Source organism: Epinephelus lanceolatus, chromosome 5, assembly GCF_041903045.1.
Source record: "Epinephelus lanceolatus isolate andai-2023 chromosome 5, ASM4190304v1, whole genome shotgun sequence".
NCBI lineage: Eukaryota > Metazoa > Chordata > Actinopteri > Perciformes > Serranidae > Epinephelus > Epinephelus lanceolatus.
In genome coordinates this window covers 30,789,508-30,807,197 of record NC_135738.1, presented here as the reverse complement: position 1 = coordinate 30,807,197, position 17,690 = coordinate 30,789,508, and the positions used below count along the sequence as shown (strand labels likewise).

Below are 17,690 nucleotides of genomic sequence, written 5' to 3'. Positions count from 1 at the left end.
CAGAGGTTGCTGATGGGTTCTCTGGCACTGTACGCAAGTAGTAATAATTTCGGCTTCTGAATAGAACGGAGCAGTTGCTCTACTGAGCCGAGTCCAATTTATGAAAACAGATCCGTTGTATCATCCTGCAGGAACCCAACAGCACAGGACCCATCACTGCTTCTCCTGCTCAACAAAGTAGCCACCAAGTGAGAAAACATCCAAGTGCTGGTTTCTACTTGTGGGCTGAATTAAATGACTCCAATCATCATCATTGATTGCTTAAACAAACTGTTTAATCAAAACATTGCTCGTCCCTTTTGTTTGTGCTGAAGCTAAAGAGCAATTAGTGGGGGGATACAAGCTGATACAAGCCAGCTTACATAACCTCCAATTTCAACACATTAACATGTGAAAACACGTCCCATCTGTCCTACATAACTGAGTGTTTTCAGTCTAAAACAGAAAGGAAAAGAATGCTTGTTTTTTCCTTTACCCTTGCGAGCACCTGGTGAGGATACGTAACCAAAACAAAGACAGAGAGACGGACAAAATAAAGAGTCTCGTAAGATCGATCAAGCAGCCAGGCCGTTTACAAAACTCCAGAAATGATGCTCATAATGACAACTATAAATTTCAGCGCAAGCTAAAACACTGCACTGGAGCTGGCAGTAAAGGATGGTGTTTAAAGAAGCGGTGTGGTGTTACTGGGAACAGACTCAACGCTGTGCCAGGCCTGGATCATGTTAAGGGCTTGGCTTCAGCGCCGCAGGAACATCTCGTCATCTCCAGACAAGTGCATACCAATTTGGAAAAACAATTCCAAACCCTTGAGGAAGACTTTTCTAAATAAATCGGAGCAAACACTGAGCTGGACCAAAGAATTTTTATGTCATAAATAAGATTAATAGGCCCATTTCACATTTTAACAATGACTGTTAAATTGCTCACAGGCTTAGTATTTACAGCACTGGTTTCTGTTGTCTGTTCAGGAACACGTCCAACTGTTTGAGCAACTTCATGCATCCTATGTATATTCTCTCATTGCACCGCAGTCACTCACTGTTGCTGGCTAGCCATTCGTTGAGGTCTATCTCTCTGGGCAGCACCACCAGCTCCTTGAGGTCAAAGTCCACCACGCGTATTTTTGTGTACTCTAGCTCCAAGTACTGCTTCTTCTCTTCTGCCGGAGGCTTCTTTCCATTTGGCTTCGTCTTCGACTTCCTGCAAGGCAGAGGGAAAGAGGACAGGTTAAGCAGCTGCAAAGGACTTTATATGGGCAATAAAAAATTAAGGAAATTACAGAGCGAGATTTTTACTGTTTAATTGGACACTGTAAAAGAATGGGAAGAAATGTAAAGACACTTTTCTGGACTTTTTCTCAGACACTTCTATATGATAAAACTGTAAAACATATGTGTGTCCAACCAGATTTTCAGGTCGCCAACTGCTGAGCCAACCAGGACAATTCAGCACAAGTTGGTTTTGCAATAAAACTCCACTTGATAAACTGGAAAGTCAGCCCAGGTTACTTGTCATGCGCTAAATGCACTGGAAATGAAAAACAGCTACTAGCAGACAAAACGTTATGTAGATACAACAGCCTGAGCTCAGGCAAAGAGATCTATAAAACATGGACGACATAATGACTTTTCCAAAACTGAATTCACGGCAACCTAAACAGACCAAACAAAGAGTCCTCTATTGCCGTACATGACCCCCAAATCTAACCTCTGACCCTATGTTAGGTCTATAGCATCCACACAGACGGCCGTCCTCAGCGCCTTGTACTTCCACTGCTAGTTTTAGCACGGGAATGCCATATCACACCCTTCCTGCACTTCCAGGGCTGTAACCTCTCCTCCCTCAGCTCCCTGTCTGTATCAGTAACCGCAGTGTAATCTGAGGTCAAAGGTTGAAAGACTTGATACATGAGTGAGAGGAATGAACAGAGGCACTGTTGTCTGGGACAATCTGGGACTAATGCAATCGACTGCCCATGCTCTTCAATGTTTTCCTCAGTGTAGTGACCCCCGCTCCCAAATTTTCCCTACATCTTTATTTCGCTCCATCTTGGCTCTGCTACTGTTGTTTGGGATTGTTTAAGGACAGGGGAGCTTCAATTTGCTCCCAGGATTTATTGAGCTTTTGTTGACCGTCATTTCCGCTTGTCTTTCGCTCACCGCCTCAATCTCCAGTTCTCATCCCTCCTCTCTCCACACCCTCTGTCTAAACACAATGATCCAGCCATGTGTTCTTGGCTCGCCCGTTCCCGTTTTCCCAGTCGCACTCCCAGAAGACAGCAGCTCCGGCTCCTGGACCAGCTAGAGCTGTTCTAACAGCACTAATGACGAGGGATCATAAACACTTTTTTCCGGCAGCAGCCAAAACCCTTCTCACTTTCACTCAGGCTCTGCTGCGACTAATGCTGGACTTTACAGGAAAGAAGCCTTGACTAGTGGGGTTTCTGCAGGAAATTCGCCGTCCACATGCAGCCAGAGATATAAGAAATAGATTTAGGATAGCGGATAAAGGATAGAGAACAGAAGCGGGGAGTGGGAGCAGAGGGGGAGAAAGGAATGAGGAGAGGAGGTGGATCGACACAGGACCAGCTGATATCCATGGGAACTAATAAACACTTACAAAACATGACAAGACTGCGGAGCACGAGGCCTCTTGGCCAGAGCACAGTGTTCAAAAGCCCTTTGCAGTTTAATTCCCCTCTCCAGGAAGCGTCGCCCTGCTTTCCAACTCAGCAAACAAGGGCAAGCATGTCAACATGTGGATGCATACAGAACTAGCAGCCGTTGGCTTTGTAAATGTTTAAGTTCCCCCCTTTACATGTCTAATTTAGCTGTCAGGAGACATACTTAGCTCTAAACTGCCTTTAGGCCTTCTGCGAAAAGATCTGAAGGACCAACACTTGCACAATCACACACATGGACACACACAACACCGCTCAGGTTCTCATTTGTTAGGTAATGATTCATCAAGGTATTGGGCTCTTCCTATCAGGCAGCTCCTGAGCGTGTTTTGGCCTCATTTAAAAACCAAAGACACTGCAGAATACACCGCTGGCTAATAATTAATGAGTGGTCACTTTCTGTTTCACCTCTTTTCTCCTGTTGCTCTGCTCTCGTTCTGTCCATCCTCTTTGTTTCTTTACAATATCTTGTCTGTCTTTAGGCTTGTAGGCATTTCTTTTCTACCCGCTCCTCTTCATGGCTGCGAGCTCACCTGTCCAAACAGCCTATTGTTCAGGGTCAAAAGCCTCAGGCCACACAGTTCCATCCTTGCCCTCTCTTCTCATCTCTTTCTGCCCTTTGTCCTTCATCTTTGTGTCCCCGACTATTATCCCTCCAATTTACCTCACTCCACGACCTCTACTCTGACTCACATTTTAATTACTGTTCCTTTTTTAAAACTTGTGCCTCCTCCCACACCTGTTTTTATCATTTGTCATATTTCTCCTTATCTCTGTCTGCTTCCTTCTCCTCCTCACAAGACAAAAAATGCTTATGAGAGCACAGACACATTCATGTGGTCTGTGTGGTTTTGCTCTGTGAGCTACATGTTCCGTCATGTGAAAGAGCTTTACCCGAGGATGGAGCTTCATCCACAGATACCGTCAGCTCGCACAATTTTTCAAAGGCTCTGCTAAGCCCCTCTGAAAAAAAAAAAAAAAGTTAGACTCCTGTAAAAGGTTCAAGTCAGTTCGTTCGCCCCCCTCCCCTTCCTTTCCTTTTGAAAACATTCTGTTTCACTGAGCTATTTCCTGCCTCTTTCCCTCTGTAATTTCATCATTTTCCATACAAACGCCTCCTCCACCTCTTGCGAACATTTGTGTGGTAAGGGGAGGTGAAATTCTGGAGCCATTAGTTTATTTTAGGATAAAGAAAACTTCCTCTCTGCCAGCACTCCTCCCCTCATACGTACATAGTCCGTCTTCGCTGCAACACACACACAGCTTTGTCTGTTCTTGGTGAAGTTCTCCCAGGCAAGTCTTTGCCATAAAAGGCAGCAGATGCCTCTTTCTCCCTCACCAGATCAGCGACAGATCAAGGCAGGCCAGAAGGCAGAAGTGGAGGGGAAGTGAGGCCAGGGCCAGACACATGTCTCCGGGCTGGGGGGACAGCCATAGCCTGCATGGCACCAACAGGAACCATACAGACTCACAATCCAGAAAACCGAGTCAATCTCGCTGGAATAAGTCTACAAAGATCTGTGAGAAAATCACGTGTACAAAACTGATGTCTTTTGAACCTTGCATGTAGAGGTGGAGGGCGTGAAGCAGGAAGACCAACATGTTGGCATTTCTCTGCAATAAAACATAATAAGGAAATAGGGTTGTATAGTCGGGTGACACAGGGGTCAGCGCTGCAGAGCTGAGGAGTGACAGCTGTTCGACTGTGTCTGTTAGCCACTCTCTTATCCCTTTCACTTTTCCCAACAACACCACCTCCCCCACCACTCTGCTGTATTCACTCACTACCTTTGCCCCTGTACCACCACCAGTACCCAACTACCCATCTTTGTATCCTGCTCTGGATGTTGAATGGCGGTCTCCATCTTGTTGTACAGCGAAAAGACTGACAGTACATAGGGAACGACGATGGAATTAAGTCCTGGACTTTGTTGTGTTATCCCTGACAATAACTTGAAACTTATTTTTTAACTATTGCATGTGATTTTTGTCAAATAAAGTAATTCAAACTAAAACTATCACACTATGTTGCATACATACACACCAGTGACTTCACACTGCAACACAAACATGGACATGCGTCTCTGGCTGCAGACCCCTCTCCCTTTTCATGGCCGACCCAGCTGGTCACAACAGCTGCGTCACGGGCCTGATCCCACCAGAGTCCTCGAGAAAATCCAGAAGAAGCGACTCCTGTCTGGTCTGAGAGAGTGCGTTTGTGCGAGCACGTGTGTGTCCGACACGCCCCTATGTGAGCACGCAGTCTTGGTTTAAGTGATTCAAACATACATCTCTTTGGCCTCACACTGGTGCATATATCAGCTGCTGAAAATTGGGCAACTGCTGCTGAATGCTGAATAAACTCGGTTCAAAAATAAACTTTGTGTAAAGAGGAGCAGCCCTCTGGCAGGTACACAAGCATGTCTCATTAACAGAACCTGGTTTCAATTAATCCTGGAATCACTCGAGGCCACATTACAGAGCTATGCTGGAGAATTACTTTAAGTGCTTTCTCTTAAATACTACAATTTGCTACTAAAGAGCTCCACCTTCTCTCGATGCATCCACATGCACCGATGCTTCAAACAGGACAAAAGCTCATACCATGCTGACTGCTTTCTTCATACTTCATTATCTCAACACCAAAACATGCATCCATCAACACTGATGCTGATGCTATGACTTAAAAACCAGAGGCATTGGAGTTTGTGTTTTGATATGGACTCCTTAAGATTAACTGAACTCAACCTGCTCAACAAAGCCCATGTAATGACTTTTCCCTGAAGTCTGCGGCTCACATGCCAAACCCTATATTGCACAACTGTCTTTGAATTGGCCCTCTAAATCGCAGAGGAATCCAACTATTGGCATATGGATGCAGTTAATCCGATGTGCGAGGGTAAACAGCACGTGCAGCCATCCAACGCTGACAACAAAGAAGTCTACCGTCTTTTCTAAGACAGCTAGCAACCTGAGGGATTTGCTTTGATGGCAACTGCGAAAGTTAACCATTTAAATGATCCTACATCTGAAATCTGTTTGTTTTTTTTTAATCTGAGAAGAACTTTATTTCAGCAGAGTTAAGATACTGAAAACATCTCTTAACTATAGGACATTTTTGTTATCTCTCTGGCACAGGACAAGGTGCTCCAAGGTGCAAAGATATTCTTTTTTCCCCTGTCATCACCTGGCCCTATTACAGTACTGTATTACTAGAAACAGCCCCTGTGTCTATGATAAAAGATATGAGAGATAACATACACCACAGAATGATCAGAGGTCTTCTACCCAGGAACATCAGAGAAACACTCCTGACTGACCTTCAAACAAACACCTAATAGGTGAGAGACAGACTCAGGAAGTTACTTCCTCCTATCAACTGATTGTGGAGTTCAGTGTTCAGGTTTTAAGAAACTGCAATACAACATCAATAGCAACAGGACATCTCTCCAATATCAGCCGATAAGGCTTGAACTGAGTGAATGAACTCTGTCATTTTGTAAAAAGAGCAGCTTCAGTGAGGAGGATCGGTTTTCTGCAAGCCTGGCCTCCCGATCTATTTCAGGCTTCAAATTGAATAGACTCAATGGCTCTTTTCCCTGAAAAACCACAGACGGAGGAGCGCAGGCAGTCTGAGCACACCAAAGCTAAACCACAGCAGCCATTATGGGGCTAAAAAGAGACAGCGTTAAGGATGGACTCAACCAGAGGCTCTGCCTTGCTGTGCTCAAGTCTACAGAGTTAACTGCTCCGTCAAAGTTATTACTGAAGTTTTTGTGTAGTTTTTAAAAAGGGTACTGACGCACAAACACTTGTCAGTTTTAGTTCTGGGGTGAAGAGATAAGAGGGCGACAAAAACAAAGAAGGCACAGCTGCCACCACTTAATCAGTAGCATCACCGGGGGCGTCAGTGGCACTGTAAATCAGTAAATGAGAATTGCAGCCTGCCAGGATGCAGGCCTAAACGTGCACACACACTCAGAGCTAATTCAACTCCTGACCGTGGTTCTGGCTACCTCTTCTCCCCCTTGTCATCCTGTGCTTAATCCCATTCAGTGGCTCTCAGGCTTGCAGAGCAAGTGAGGACCCCCTGCCAGCACAATAATGGAGCCTCATCAACATCACAACGCACATGTAGGACAGAAAAGGGGGTTTTAGGGTGGAGATAAGACTGAGCCGCTGTTTAAGCACTTGGCAAATCTAACCTTATTGGAAGGAGGTTAGCTCCGACATTGATTTGGCACGATAGGAAGCAATTGAAGTGGATGATATGACTGAGGAGCTGACTGAGATTTCTCTATACTCTGATCAATCCAATCAGTCCATCTGAATGGTTACTGAATCAACAGTAAAACAAAGACGGGCTGTGTGTGTGTGTGCGTATTTCTTACCCCACACTATTCAAGCAGCCAATATGAGCAAGAAATAAACAATTCTGAAAAAGGGGTCAAGATTAGACAAGGCTACATTCACTCTCCGGGGAACTGGATTGTAAAAAGCAATCTTTTCCAGTCTAGTATTCATACCTGCATCCAAGCCAAGGGCATTCAACTGTTCACAGGAGGGGGAAACTGGTTAAACGTGGAGCTATAAACAGGTCTACGGCGCCCCCAACCCCCTCATAAAACCCCAAACTATGCATCCTTGTTAACTTTGATGAAGTGTTTTTGTTCGGTTTTTCCTCAAGACGTCAAATTCACGAAAACCCCCATTTGTTCCCCCAAGGCATATAACTTGAAGACATACTTCCTTATTAACCAGCTGATTTCTTGAGTAAGGCGGTTCCCAGTAAAAAAGGAGCAGCAGAACATGTCTCTACCTGCCACAGCTCTTACAACAGACAAAACAACACACTATACAATAACACTCTCTGCTGCGTCCATTACATCCTGCTTACAATCTGTTAAGAGATCATAAGATGGTGGATATTCTCCTCGCTATCACTCTCCACATCTTCACAGACGACAATAGGTTTTGAGGCATGTGCCCTTTGGGCTGCTCCTTAAAAACACACCTGTCGCCTGACTTGAAAGGTAAGAGGAAACTTCACCAAAGCATTAGCAGGTCAGTGTGTCCCCTGGAGGAACACACTCATATTTTCTTCACATGACACACACAGGGTAAACACACATATGAACTGGGGTAAATATTTGCCATGATCACACTGTTGTGACATGGGTATTTCTTCTTAAATTGCATTGATTCTCCACAGGGTTTAATCATGACTGCCGTTGTTGTTTCTGTCACTTTGTGTGACACACACACGCACTGTTAACACTCCTATTTGGGTCATGCATTCTTTAAGTCTTATGCGTGGCCATATTGTGGCCTTTAGATGGCGGCTGAAATAATTCATTTACACAGCACTTTTTATGCATTAGAATATAGGTCAAAGTTGTTTCCACGAAGAAGAAACAACATTCAACAAACAGCATGTCCATAGTAAAATCACACAGGGGCTATTACGTTTCAGCTCTAGTCCTAAATGATGTGTTCAGCCTATTTCCTCCAATTTCCAGGTTATAATGTAGCCTATAGTGTAATAGGTTTGCTCTGAGATAGGATTCAATCAGGATTAACACCCAACCCTGACTATAATGGGCTCATTTATCTATTTCTATTACATTTAAAAATAAAAAAAAGCACTGATTTAAAATAATTTCCTCTTTAAGGTTGTGTCTGCTAAAACGTTAACAGCCGTCTTTAATAATTTATCAGACTAGATGAGGAGACAGGGTCACATTTCTCCTGCTCGTGTTGGGTCTTGTTAATGAGAGCTGCAGGAGGAGGAATGATGCGTTCAGGGTACACGTCGCCTTCCACCACCGGCTGGTAAATTGCTGTGACCCCGGAACCAGAGGGTCCCTGTACCTCAGTAATTACTGCTGAGAGGAGACAACTACTTATCTCTCAGGCTGAGTTGTAGAGGCGTAGTAAAACAGACTTTTACATAAGCCATTGACTTCTTCCGTTTGGTTTTAGGCAGACAACTCTGTCGTAACACTATAATAACATTGTACCGTAACTTAGTAATAAACCTGCTGAAGATGAAACACGACGTCGTAAAAAATACAGTCAAACTGGTTTCTGGCAACTGCGGAGATATTTACGACATATTGGCAATGTTAAACGTAGTTAAGTCGGATAAAACGGTTTATCTCGACCTGTCAAAGCTTCATAAAAATATAAAATTATCATATTTACAGAAAAAGCGCGACTGTGAGTTTTACCTTAGTACTTTTCCGACCGCCTGAAGCACCATTTTGCAACTTAGTCCGTTTTTGGAGTTTCTCTGAGAGTGCATGTCCGTCTTATCTCCAGAAAAGGAGCAATAATCTCCGACCATAGTTTAAAACATGAAGATTTATGTCTTAATATCGCCAATTCAGCTTATTCAAGCGTCCCAAACACACCAGGTTTGTTCTAACTGAAGGTCTGAGTCACTACACAGCAGAGGAGAAAAACTTTGTCAAGACTTTACAGAAGACCCGCCCCCTCTGTCTCCTGTCGGCCAATCAGAGACGAGGAGAGGGCTATGTGGGCGGGCTGTTGTGACGTCAAAGTCTGCCCATGTGGACGTGGTTCATGCATTTCCCTTAGGTGTAGTTACAATGCAGCAACAGGTGGTCAGCCAGTAACTGGGAACTACAATGGAATAAAAAGGTGTTGCTACTTTTTATGTGGCTGCTATGGAGCAGGTTTACATAAGCACGACTTTACAATGACAATAAAGAAAAAAAAAAGTTAATATTCTTAACAGCACAGGGAGAATACAGTAATAGGCTACATTATTCCTAATTTATCAGCCCTTACATGAATGCCCCAGAAATAAAGCTCTGAATAACCCATCAAGTTGAACTGCAAATATTTTTTTCACTGTACATGCACAGTATGAAAATGAGTACTGAGGATGGTGACTGTATGTTTAAAAGCTCCAGTGGTAGTTAAGATTATATTTTTATCAGTATTTTTACAGGGGCAATATTGGCTAAAAGCTCATTTTCAACTTTTATTTCCATTTTTTTAAAAAACAGATAAGTCATTAAAAACAACAGACATTTGAAACCATAACAGGAAAAAGCAGTTAAAAAATAATTAAATAAAAGAACTCACAGAAATCTTATGTCAAGCTCGAAAGTTTCAGCAGCAGCAATGCAGCTTACACAACCTGTTGTCAAAAGTGTTTATGAACTGTCACAGTGTGTCACTCACTTCGGTGCCAGAACTGTGCTACACACTGCGTTCACGTAATGACTGTGGGGCGACATTCCTCGTGATGATTTTGAACTTTACCTGGTCCAACTATGACAGGCTGGCAGCAGTCATGTCGTGTTCAAACACGCCAAAGTTGAGGAATGGAATCAAACGTAGCCTGTCTTAGAGCCATGGGCCGGTTCATAGAAATATCTAGAGGTTTGTGTGCGTGTGTGTGTGTGGGGCGAGGGAATTATTAGTAACAGTAATTTTATAAGTTTAAAATTTTATGGACATTATTTGAATAGTACGACATGAATTCTAATTAAACTGTCAGCAGAGAGCAGTGCCAACAACACCTACGTACAAAATAAACACCATGAAAGGAGTCGAGCGACTCATGAGAAGATTACAACTAGTGTTATGGCACCATCATTCCCTCGCCTTTCTTCCCTCTAATTACTGCCTCCCAACAACTGTCCTCTCTTATTCTCTCCTCTGTTGCTCTTTTCACACATTTCTCCTCCCTCTCTTGGTTTGTTTTACTTGCCTCTCCCTCTCATTGTCTCCACTTCTTCTTCAACAAGTCTGTTTTTCCTCTCTGTCTCCTCAGACCAAACTTGTGCGGCCGTGTCGGAGCTGCAGATGTGAGAAATGCTGGACCAGCTGGCTGCTGCAGCATGGACACACACACACACACACACACACACAAAGACGCACTAATCTATGGGATCTGTGGAGCTATGTGCACTCCTTGAACGTGGGTGGCTGCAAGAAGCCGAGGGAGGACGATAAAAGAGATTGTGAGGGTGTTGTATGTGAGGACTGCGCTTAAGCACGTGTACTTATGGGCGTGTGTAATTTGTGTATGCAAAAGTGTGTGTCTGCAGAAATGCTGGTGGAGCATGTTTACTGTGGACTGTTGGACCCTCTGAGGCACCGCTTGTTTATGTTTAAAAGCCCCCCCATGTGATCCAAAGAAATTATCTGGAAGAATCAAAGGGACAGAGGGTCCGACAGACACCTCCGCACACTGGACTGGGGTTTGGTGGGTGGAGCCGCGTGATCCGGGGGCCCAGTGAGTGAGTCCTGCTGTGGTAGCTGTGGTGAGGGAGAGAGACCAGAACAGGGCACTGACTTTTTCCCTGGTGCTAAAAATAGCATCAGCCTGCCTGGCCCATAAAGAATACAGAGAACAGTGTAAAGAGAGGGAGGGAAAGAGGGGGACATGCCATATGTGTGTGTGTGTGTGTGTGTGTGTGTGTTTGAGTGTGTGTAAGCATAAATAAGTGAGCAGCTTTATCAGTGACTGTGTAAGCAGGTGATTGACTGCACTGATGAGGGGATACAAGGGACCTGTGACCAGGTGTGAGTATAAATAGTCAATACTTTATTTTATAGCAACTTAAAGGACCAGTGTGTAGGGTTTAGGGGGATATATTGGCAGACACGGAATATAATGTAATGAGTATGTTTCCTTTAGTGTATAATCACCTGAAAATAACTAGTGTTTTTGTTACTTTAGAATGAGCTGTTTATATCTACATAGGGAGTGGGTCCTCATCCACGGGGGCTGCCATGTTTCTACAGTGGGCCTGAACGGACAAATCAAACACTGACTCATGGCCATTTGTGTTTTCATGTCAGCTACCTTATTAGTTGGCAGCACCTCTGCAATGAACAGTTTTGGAAACACACTGATTTTTTTAAATGTGAAACTGCTTTAGTCAGTGTTTTTACCGATTTAAATCACCAGGTCTGTTTGTTCTGGAGAGGAGGAGACCTCTGCAGAGAATTTAGCTCTGGGTAAAAACCTCCTGAACAATTAACACTGAAGGAAATCTAACCGGAAGGCATTTTAACTTCTCTACAATCCTCACCAAAAGGTACAACTAAATCCCCTAAATTTTACAAACGCAACCTTTAAATGTGTCGGCAATACTGGGTATTGACAACTGCAAATTGTCATTAAATGTCTGGTCAGCTTTGTAATCTTGGAAACTTATATTTAATATCAGCAAGCTTCTGATTTGAATCAAAATTTTGTCAGTTTTCTATTATTTTATTTAACAAAGTTCACATCTGGCTGCTTGTGTTTAGACAGTATTTAATATTTGAGAACTCTGGCCTCTCAAAAAAGGTTTTGTAAAAAAAAAAACAACAACAAACAAACAAAAAAAAAACATGCTCATAATTCTTAAAGTTAGGTTTTTAAGAAACTAATTTTGGTGTCTATATTCGGGTATCATACCACCACCTTGAGCTCCTACGATTAGACGATTAATCAATAAGTTGACTGAAAGAAAATTAGTCACCCACTATTTTGATAATTGATTAACTGTTCCAGTCATTTTTCAAGCAAAATGTCAAACATTCACTGATTTCAGCTTCTTAAATGTACGAATTTGCTGCTTTTCTTTCTTATTTACTAAAGTAAATGAACTTTTCTTTGTCATTTATGACAGTAAATGAGGATTTTTGGGGTTTTCGACTGTTGGTTGAACAAAAGAAACAATATGAAGATGTCACTTTGAGCTCTGTGAAATTGTGATGAGCTTTTTTTTTTTTTTAGTTGCAGCCCTACTGGCACCAGTACCAAACTTAATATATACTTAGATCAACATATTGTGTATGAAGTGTTATGTGTTTAATTACAGGGTAAAACTGTTGTTATAGTTGATATATGAAGTGCTCGTGTGCTACGTGTGACCACCCAAGAGGAAGCAGTGTGTTGCTGTAATGGAAATCCCATGCTCAGGGAACTTTCCATTAATTTGCTCCTAACTATTGGATCCGTGCGGTCACTGAAAATAGAAGACATCCATTCAAGATCACTGGGGCTTGGCCTGAGCTTTAATGTGCTTAACAAATCAGGCATGAAGGCTAAAAAGGCAGGCGGCTTTTAACTTAAAGTGACATTTTTCTGTTGTTAAACAGGTAATATGTACACCTGTAGTTTGTGCTGTTATGTGAGCTGCAGGCTAGCTGTAATGCTGCTGGACCCTCTTACACAACGTCTGACGTGGATGGAAACCACCGGCCACATACCATCGTCTGGGGGACGGAGGTTTACTCTTTATGCTCTGCTAACATCACCGTTTCATTCCCTTCCAGTGAGCAGACAAGACATGGCATCACTCATCTGCCACCTGCCCTCACCAAACCAGATGTTTACTGGCAGTACGTATACCCGAGCCACTCTGATTACATACTCATCCGTTTGTGGGGGAGGCATACCTTGAAGTTACAATAAAAACCTTAAGGGTTACATAAGACCTTCAGGGACATTTAAAGATCTTTTTAACTACAAAGAACAATTTTCAGATTAAACAAATGCTATGTATGCCTAGAGACTGAACCCTTGTAGCCTACACACTTTTATCACTAATAACAAGCTGCTTCAAGTAGGCAAACCTCATCAAAAGACAACCACCCTGGAGATACAGACAGACAGTAAAGGCCCAGATTTAATTAGAAAACACATCCCTCGTTAAAAAGAGGGGATGAGAAGAAATAAAGGCGGTTTATGGAAACACTCTGATGTCACTGATCTTGTGACTGATAGATGTGTTAGCGTTAATCTGATGAGTGACGTCTACAGCAATAACTGATAAGACCCACAGATAACACCAGGAAAACAAAGACCGTGTCGGTGAAAAATTCAAGATATTCAAATTATTACAGTGGTGACGTTATAGCACACTGGTTAGGAGGTGGTGCTGCTGTAACTTGAAAGAAATATATTACACTGGTATATTAAAATCTCAAGAACAAAACTCCTGTATGTTCTAACAATCTACTGATATAGGAGAGAGACACTGGACTGTTATGTCTACCACAAAACCCACTTAAAAACATTAAACACTGCCCAAGTAAGTAGGGCATTTTAGACAAGCGTGTTGGCCCGCAGCGCTCTCTTCACTGCCGAGAGAGATGGATGGCTGGCCCAACAGGTTGGGTCTGAAAGTCGGCGGACATTCCACCTATTTGAGACAAAGAAAACACTGATTCCAGGCCAGCAGCAGATGAGTCACCACCGCAGCAGATGCGCCTTGGGGCCTGGCAACAGCTCAGTCCCTGCTGAAGCAGCCAATCATCGCCCGGGACCAAAATGACAGACGGGTCGGGTGGCCAACCGTGTTAAAACCAAAATGAATAAATAAAAATCAGAGCAGATCCAAGTTGCTCTGTAAGACCTTCGGTTGGCGTTGCGTTCTGGGTGTGTGGGAGTGGTGTAGCATGTTTAGGTAAGGTCTTAGCCAGTGAAAACAGTGCAGAATGAAGGTCTTTAGTGCCTGGGGGTTTTCTATAGGCCCGAATAGAGGTCAGCAGGGCCAGAAGATACTCTGCACACTGAACCCGGCGACCTAACCAGCAAAACCAACCTCCTCAATTAGACAAAAGAGCTGTTTCTGCTGCCACAGCTAAAATACCAAAAATATCTGCTACCTTCTCTTTCAAAAAAAATCAAAGAACTGATCCTAGGAAAGCAAATCAGTCAATCTAGGTCCCACAACCAACCTCGCCTCTTTGTGAGTGCTGCATGAAATGCTGAGTATGTGTGGTCTTGCACTCTACTGTATGTCTGTGCATGTGCGGACAAAACCTGGGCCAAAATATGCAGCACCAAACTTGGCAAGCATGAGCCTAACTCTTTACTTAATGACTTAGTGAACCTTTTGACTTTGTCATCATGCCTCTATAAGGTGCTCTTGTCTCCTCTCTGCAAGGTGCTCCTGTCATTAACACTGTGCATTAAGAAACAGTGCTATTATCACTGCTGTCATATCAGTGCTAATAGACAATATGCAGCATTTTTGACATCATATCAATCTATCACGTGCTTTGAAGGTGAACTGCATATCAACAGTCCTTGCACATCAGTTTTTCTTTGACCTCTTCTCTCATATACACCTTTAAGGCCTTGAAGTCCTCTTTCTCCTGTTGCATGTGCGCCCCTTTTCTCCCTGGCTTCATTGTGCCTTTGCTCTGCATTCCTGCAGGGGAAGGGCTGCATGCAAAGACATGTCATCGCTCTCTGCAAACACAGCCTGGCTAAACAAAGAAGGGAAGAGGAGAGCTGAGGTCGAAGAGTAACATGGATTGTGAACTATAGGAGGTCAAGAGCAGGGGATCTGAGAAGTTTGGTTTGACTTGGCTTTTCTTGTTTGGGAGGTATATGTGTGCACTTCATGAGCAAACATATTAGGGTTTAACTTTGCACTCCATTTAACAGCAGCAATGGCACAAAAGGGAAAATACTCGACTGCCTAATCGCCACTGCACTCATAATCCAATTAGAAGTCTGGTTAGGTTGGTCTTTGAAATGTTAAACTGTTTCTGCATATTTTCTGGCACTGGAGCGATTTCAAAGAGGAAGAGAGAGTAGCCAAGTATGTTTGAAAGACAGGAGGCCATGTTCTGACTGGTTTATGACTGAAGGAAGAGAGGGCTTTAGCAAGATGGAAGACAGGAGATGAGAAATACCAGACTTGTGTCCAGACGTTTATAAATCACCATCTCCATGGATACTGCTTAGATTAACCACTATCGTATCAGCGGGAATGGGCCAGAATGGGATATGAAGAGGAGAGAAAGATGAAATGGGAGAAGGTAACGGACAAGGAACAAGGAAGTAAGAAAAGGGAGCAGTTATCATTAATTAAGTGACGGGGTGAAGAGAGGGCAGCGAAGGAGCGGGAACTGAAAAACAGAACAGAAAAAGGAGAGCGAAAGCGGATAATAACAGAAGTTAGGATGTAGAAGAGAGGAGTGCAAAAGTTTAGCTCAGTGTAGGAGGTTGTCACAGCATGCCCTGGCCGCTCGCTGCACTCCTCCTCCCTACATTCCTAAACAGGGGAGAGTCTCTATCTATCCCATAATTCGCCACCTGGGCATCCAAACACCTGTCTGTCAAGTGTAAGAATGCACACACACACACACACACACTAGGCGCGTACATGTGAGCCCAGAGGCTCAGGTGCAAGGTCAGCTGCGATATAATGGCGAAGGAGCTGACGGGAGCTGCAAGGGTACAGATTGGCGGTCAACGTGGAAGAAAGACAGGTGAGGTTGCTGACCTGTGGAATGACATGTGACATGCTGCTGCATCACAGGTGTTCATAACACAGCTAGAGAGTGACTTTGTCCTCAGGCCGGCAGGTATAAGGGGAATGGTAATTAGGCTCTCTGTCCTGCGCGGGTCACTCCATCAAAGTCATGAGATTAATCACATGACAAAGTGGACTGAGGCACAAAGACAGTGGGGAGGTAGGTGTGCTGTGCACTTATATAATGATTTCTACCTTATAACAGAAGAGTGAAGGAACACATGACTGCCAGGTTGTGAGAGGATTCAAGATAATGTTAGAACCGGTTGTAAACTGTCCTTATAGTCAGAGTTCATTCCTGAGTTTGGAAACAGGATTGAGAAAACACCCTCAGCACACAGTCCATTTAGTAGCTGCTCTGGAGCTTTTGATCATATCACATTATCTTTATCAGCAGACGGGGTTTACCCACTTGTCATGGAATTGATGACGTTTGTATTTCCGTTTTTCAAGGCACTTCACAGACATCTCATCAATGCTGGCTAAAAAAAGCTAACTGATGGTTCTCATGATACGAGTAGGGCTGGGTATCGGTACTCAACACCTTTAAAGTATCAATCAACCACAATAACCCGGTACCAAGTAGTGTTGAAACGTCTCCAGCCAAACAATACCTGCATTTGATCCTTTTTGTGTCAGGGGTCTGATCTGTCCCAGAACATCTCGACTATGTCGTTAAATCTGTTAATAACCGTTACGTAGCAAAACTGTGTGATGTCAACAGTTCGCCTTGTCACTGTGTGTTTGGTCAGGGGACTCTCACAGGGCGAAGAGTCCCACAGCAGCAGCTACAACCCATACAGTCTGATGTGTGGTAAAATCATGCACGGTATTTGAGAAATGTGAGCAGTTCACTATGCTGAGATGCCACCAAAATATGATTTGATACCCATGATTATGGGTATCAAATGAAGTACTCTATTAGTGTCTGTATTAGTAAGGGGTACTGGTATTGGCACTGGTGTCGTCATATTTTTGAAGAATACCCAGCCCTATATATGAGATATTTAACTCATACATACTGTAAGTGGAGGTGTTTGCATGTGCTACGCCTCGTGCTTTGCTGCAGGAAATAGAAAAGGTTATTGAAGGCTGCACGTCTTCCCAGAACTGTAATAAACCTCAAAAAAGGAAAAGAATGTGGCTTTTCCCTGGAAGAATACGATAACCTTGGCACTGAAGTCAGGACACACACACACACACACACACACACACACACACACACACACACACACACACACATAAGCTAAACCTGCTGATCTCTCAAGTGCAGATAAAATTCTGAACATTTCTCAACCAAACCAAAACATTACTAACAGATTACAGTGTAACACAACAGTGCGCAGGATGGTTTGGCTGTAGTGCCGGGGCTGTGAGAAAGGAACATTCCTTGTTTTATGTGCAAACACACACACACACACACACACACACACACACACACACACATCCAGAGACAATGCAGGTGTGAGCAACAACACTGCCACCTGCTGGCACAAGGTGTAGGTGTGCACTCTTTTACATCAGGTAAGGGAAGTCAGACACATTTTGAAACTCAAAGAGCAGCAGCCTGACTTTGGAGAGAAGCTAAAAGGGAAATTGAAATTCTATTTTTGCATTTGAATAAGAAGAAAGCTGAGAGTGGACTACATCACCATGAACAGTACCCACCCTTGGAAAAGGCCTTTCACTGCAGACATTGTCTG

The 17,690-nt window shown here is 43.5% G+C and overlaps 1 protein-coding gene across 4 annotated transcripts in view; it reads right to left on the bottom strand.

Moving 5' to 3' along the window:
- The window catches only part of mob2a (MOB kinase activator 2a), a 70,082-nt gene that overhangs the window by 9,380 nt on the left and 43,012 nt on the right, over nt 1-17,690 (bottom strand). For 3 of the 4 annotated variants that reach the window (XM_033634918.2, XM_033634916.2, XM_033634917.2), the window contains exon 2: nt 1,043-1,203. In XM_033634918.2, the coding sequence (XP_033490809.1) occupies nt 1,043-1,203 (161 nt within the window). Of the gene's footprint in view, nt 1-1,042; nt 1,204-8,913; nt 9,138-17,690 lie in introns of those variants that run through there. The other variant, XM_033634915.2, reaches the window with a different exon arrangement.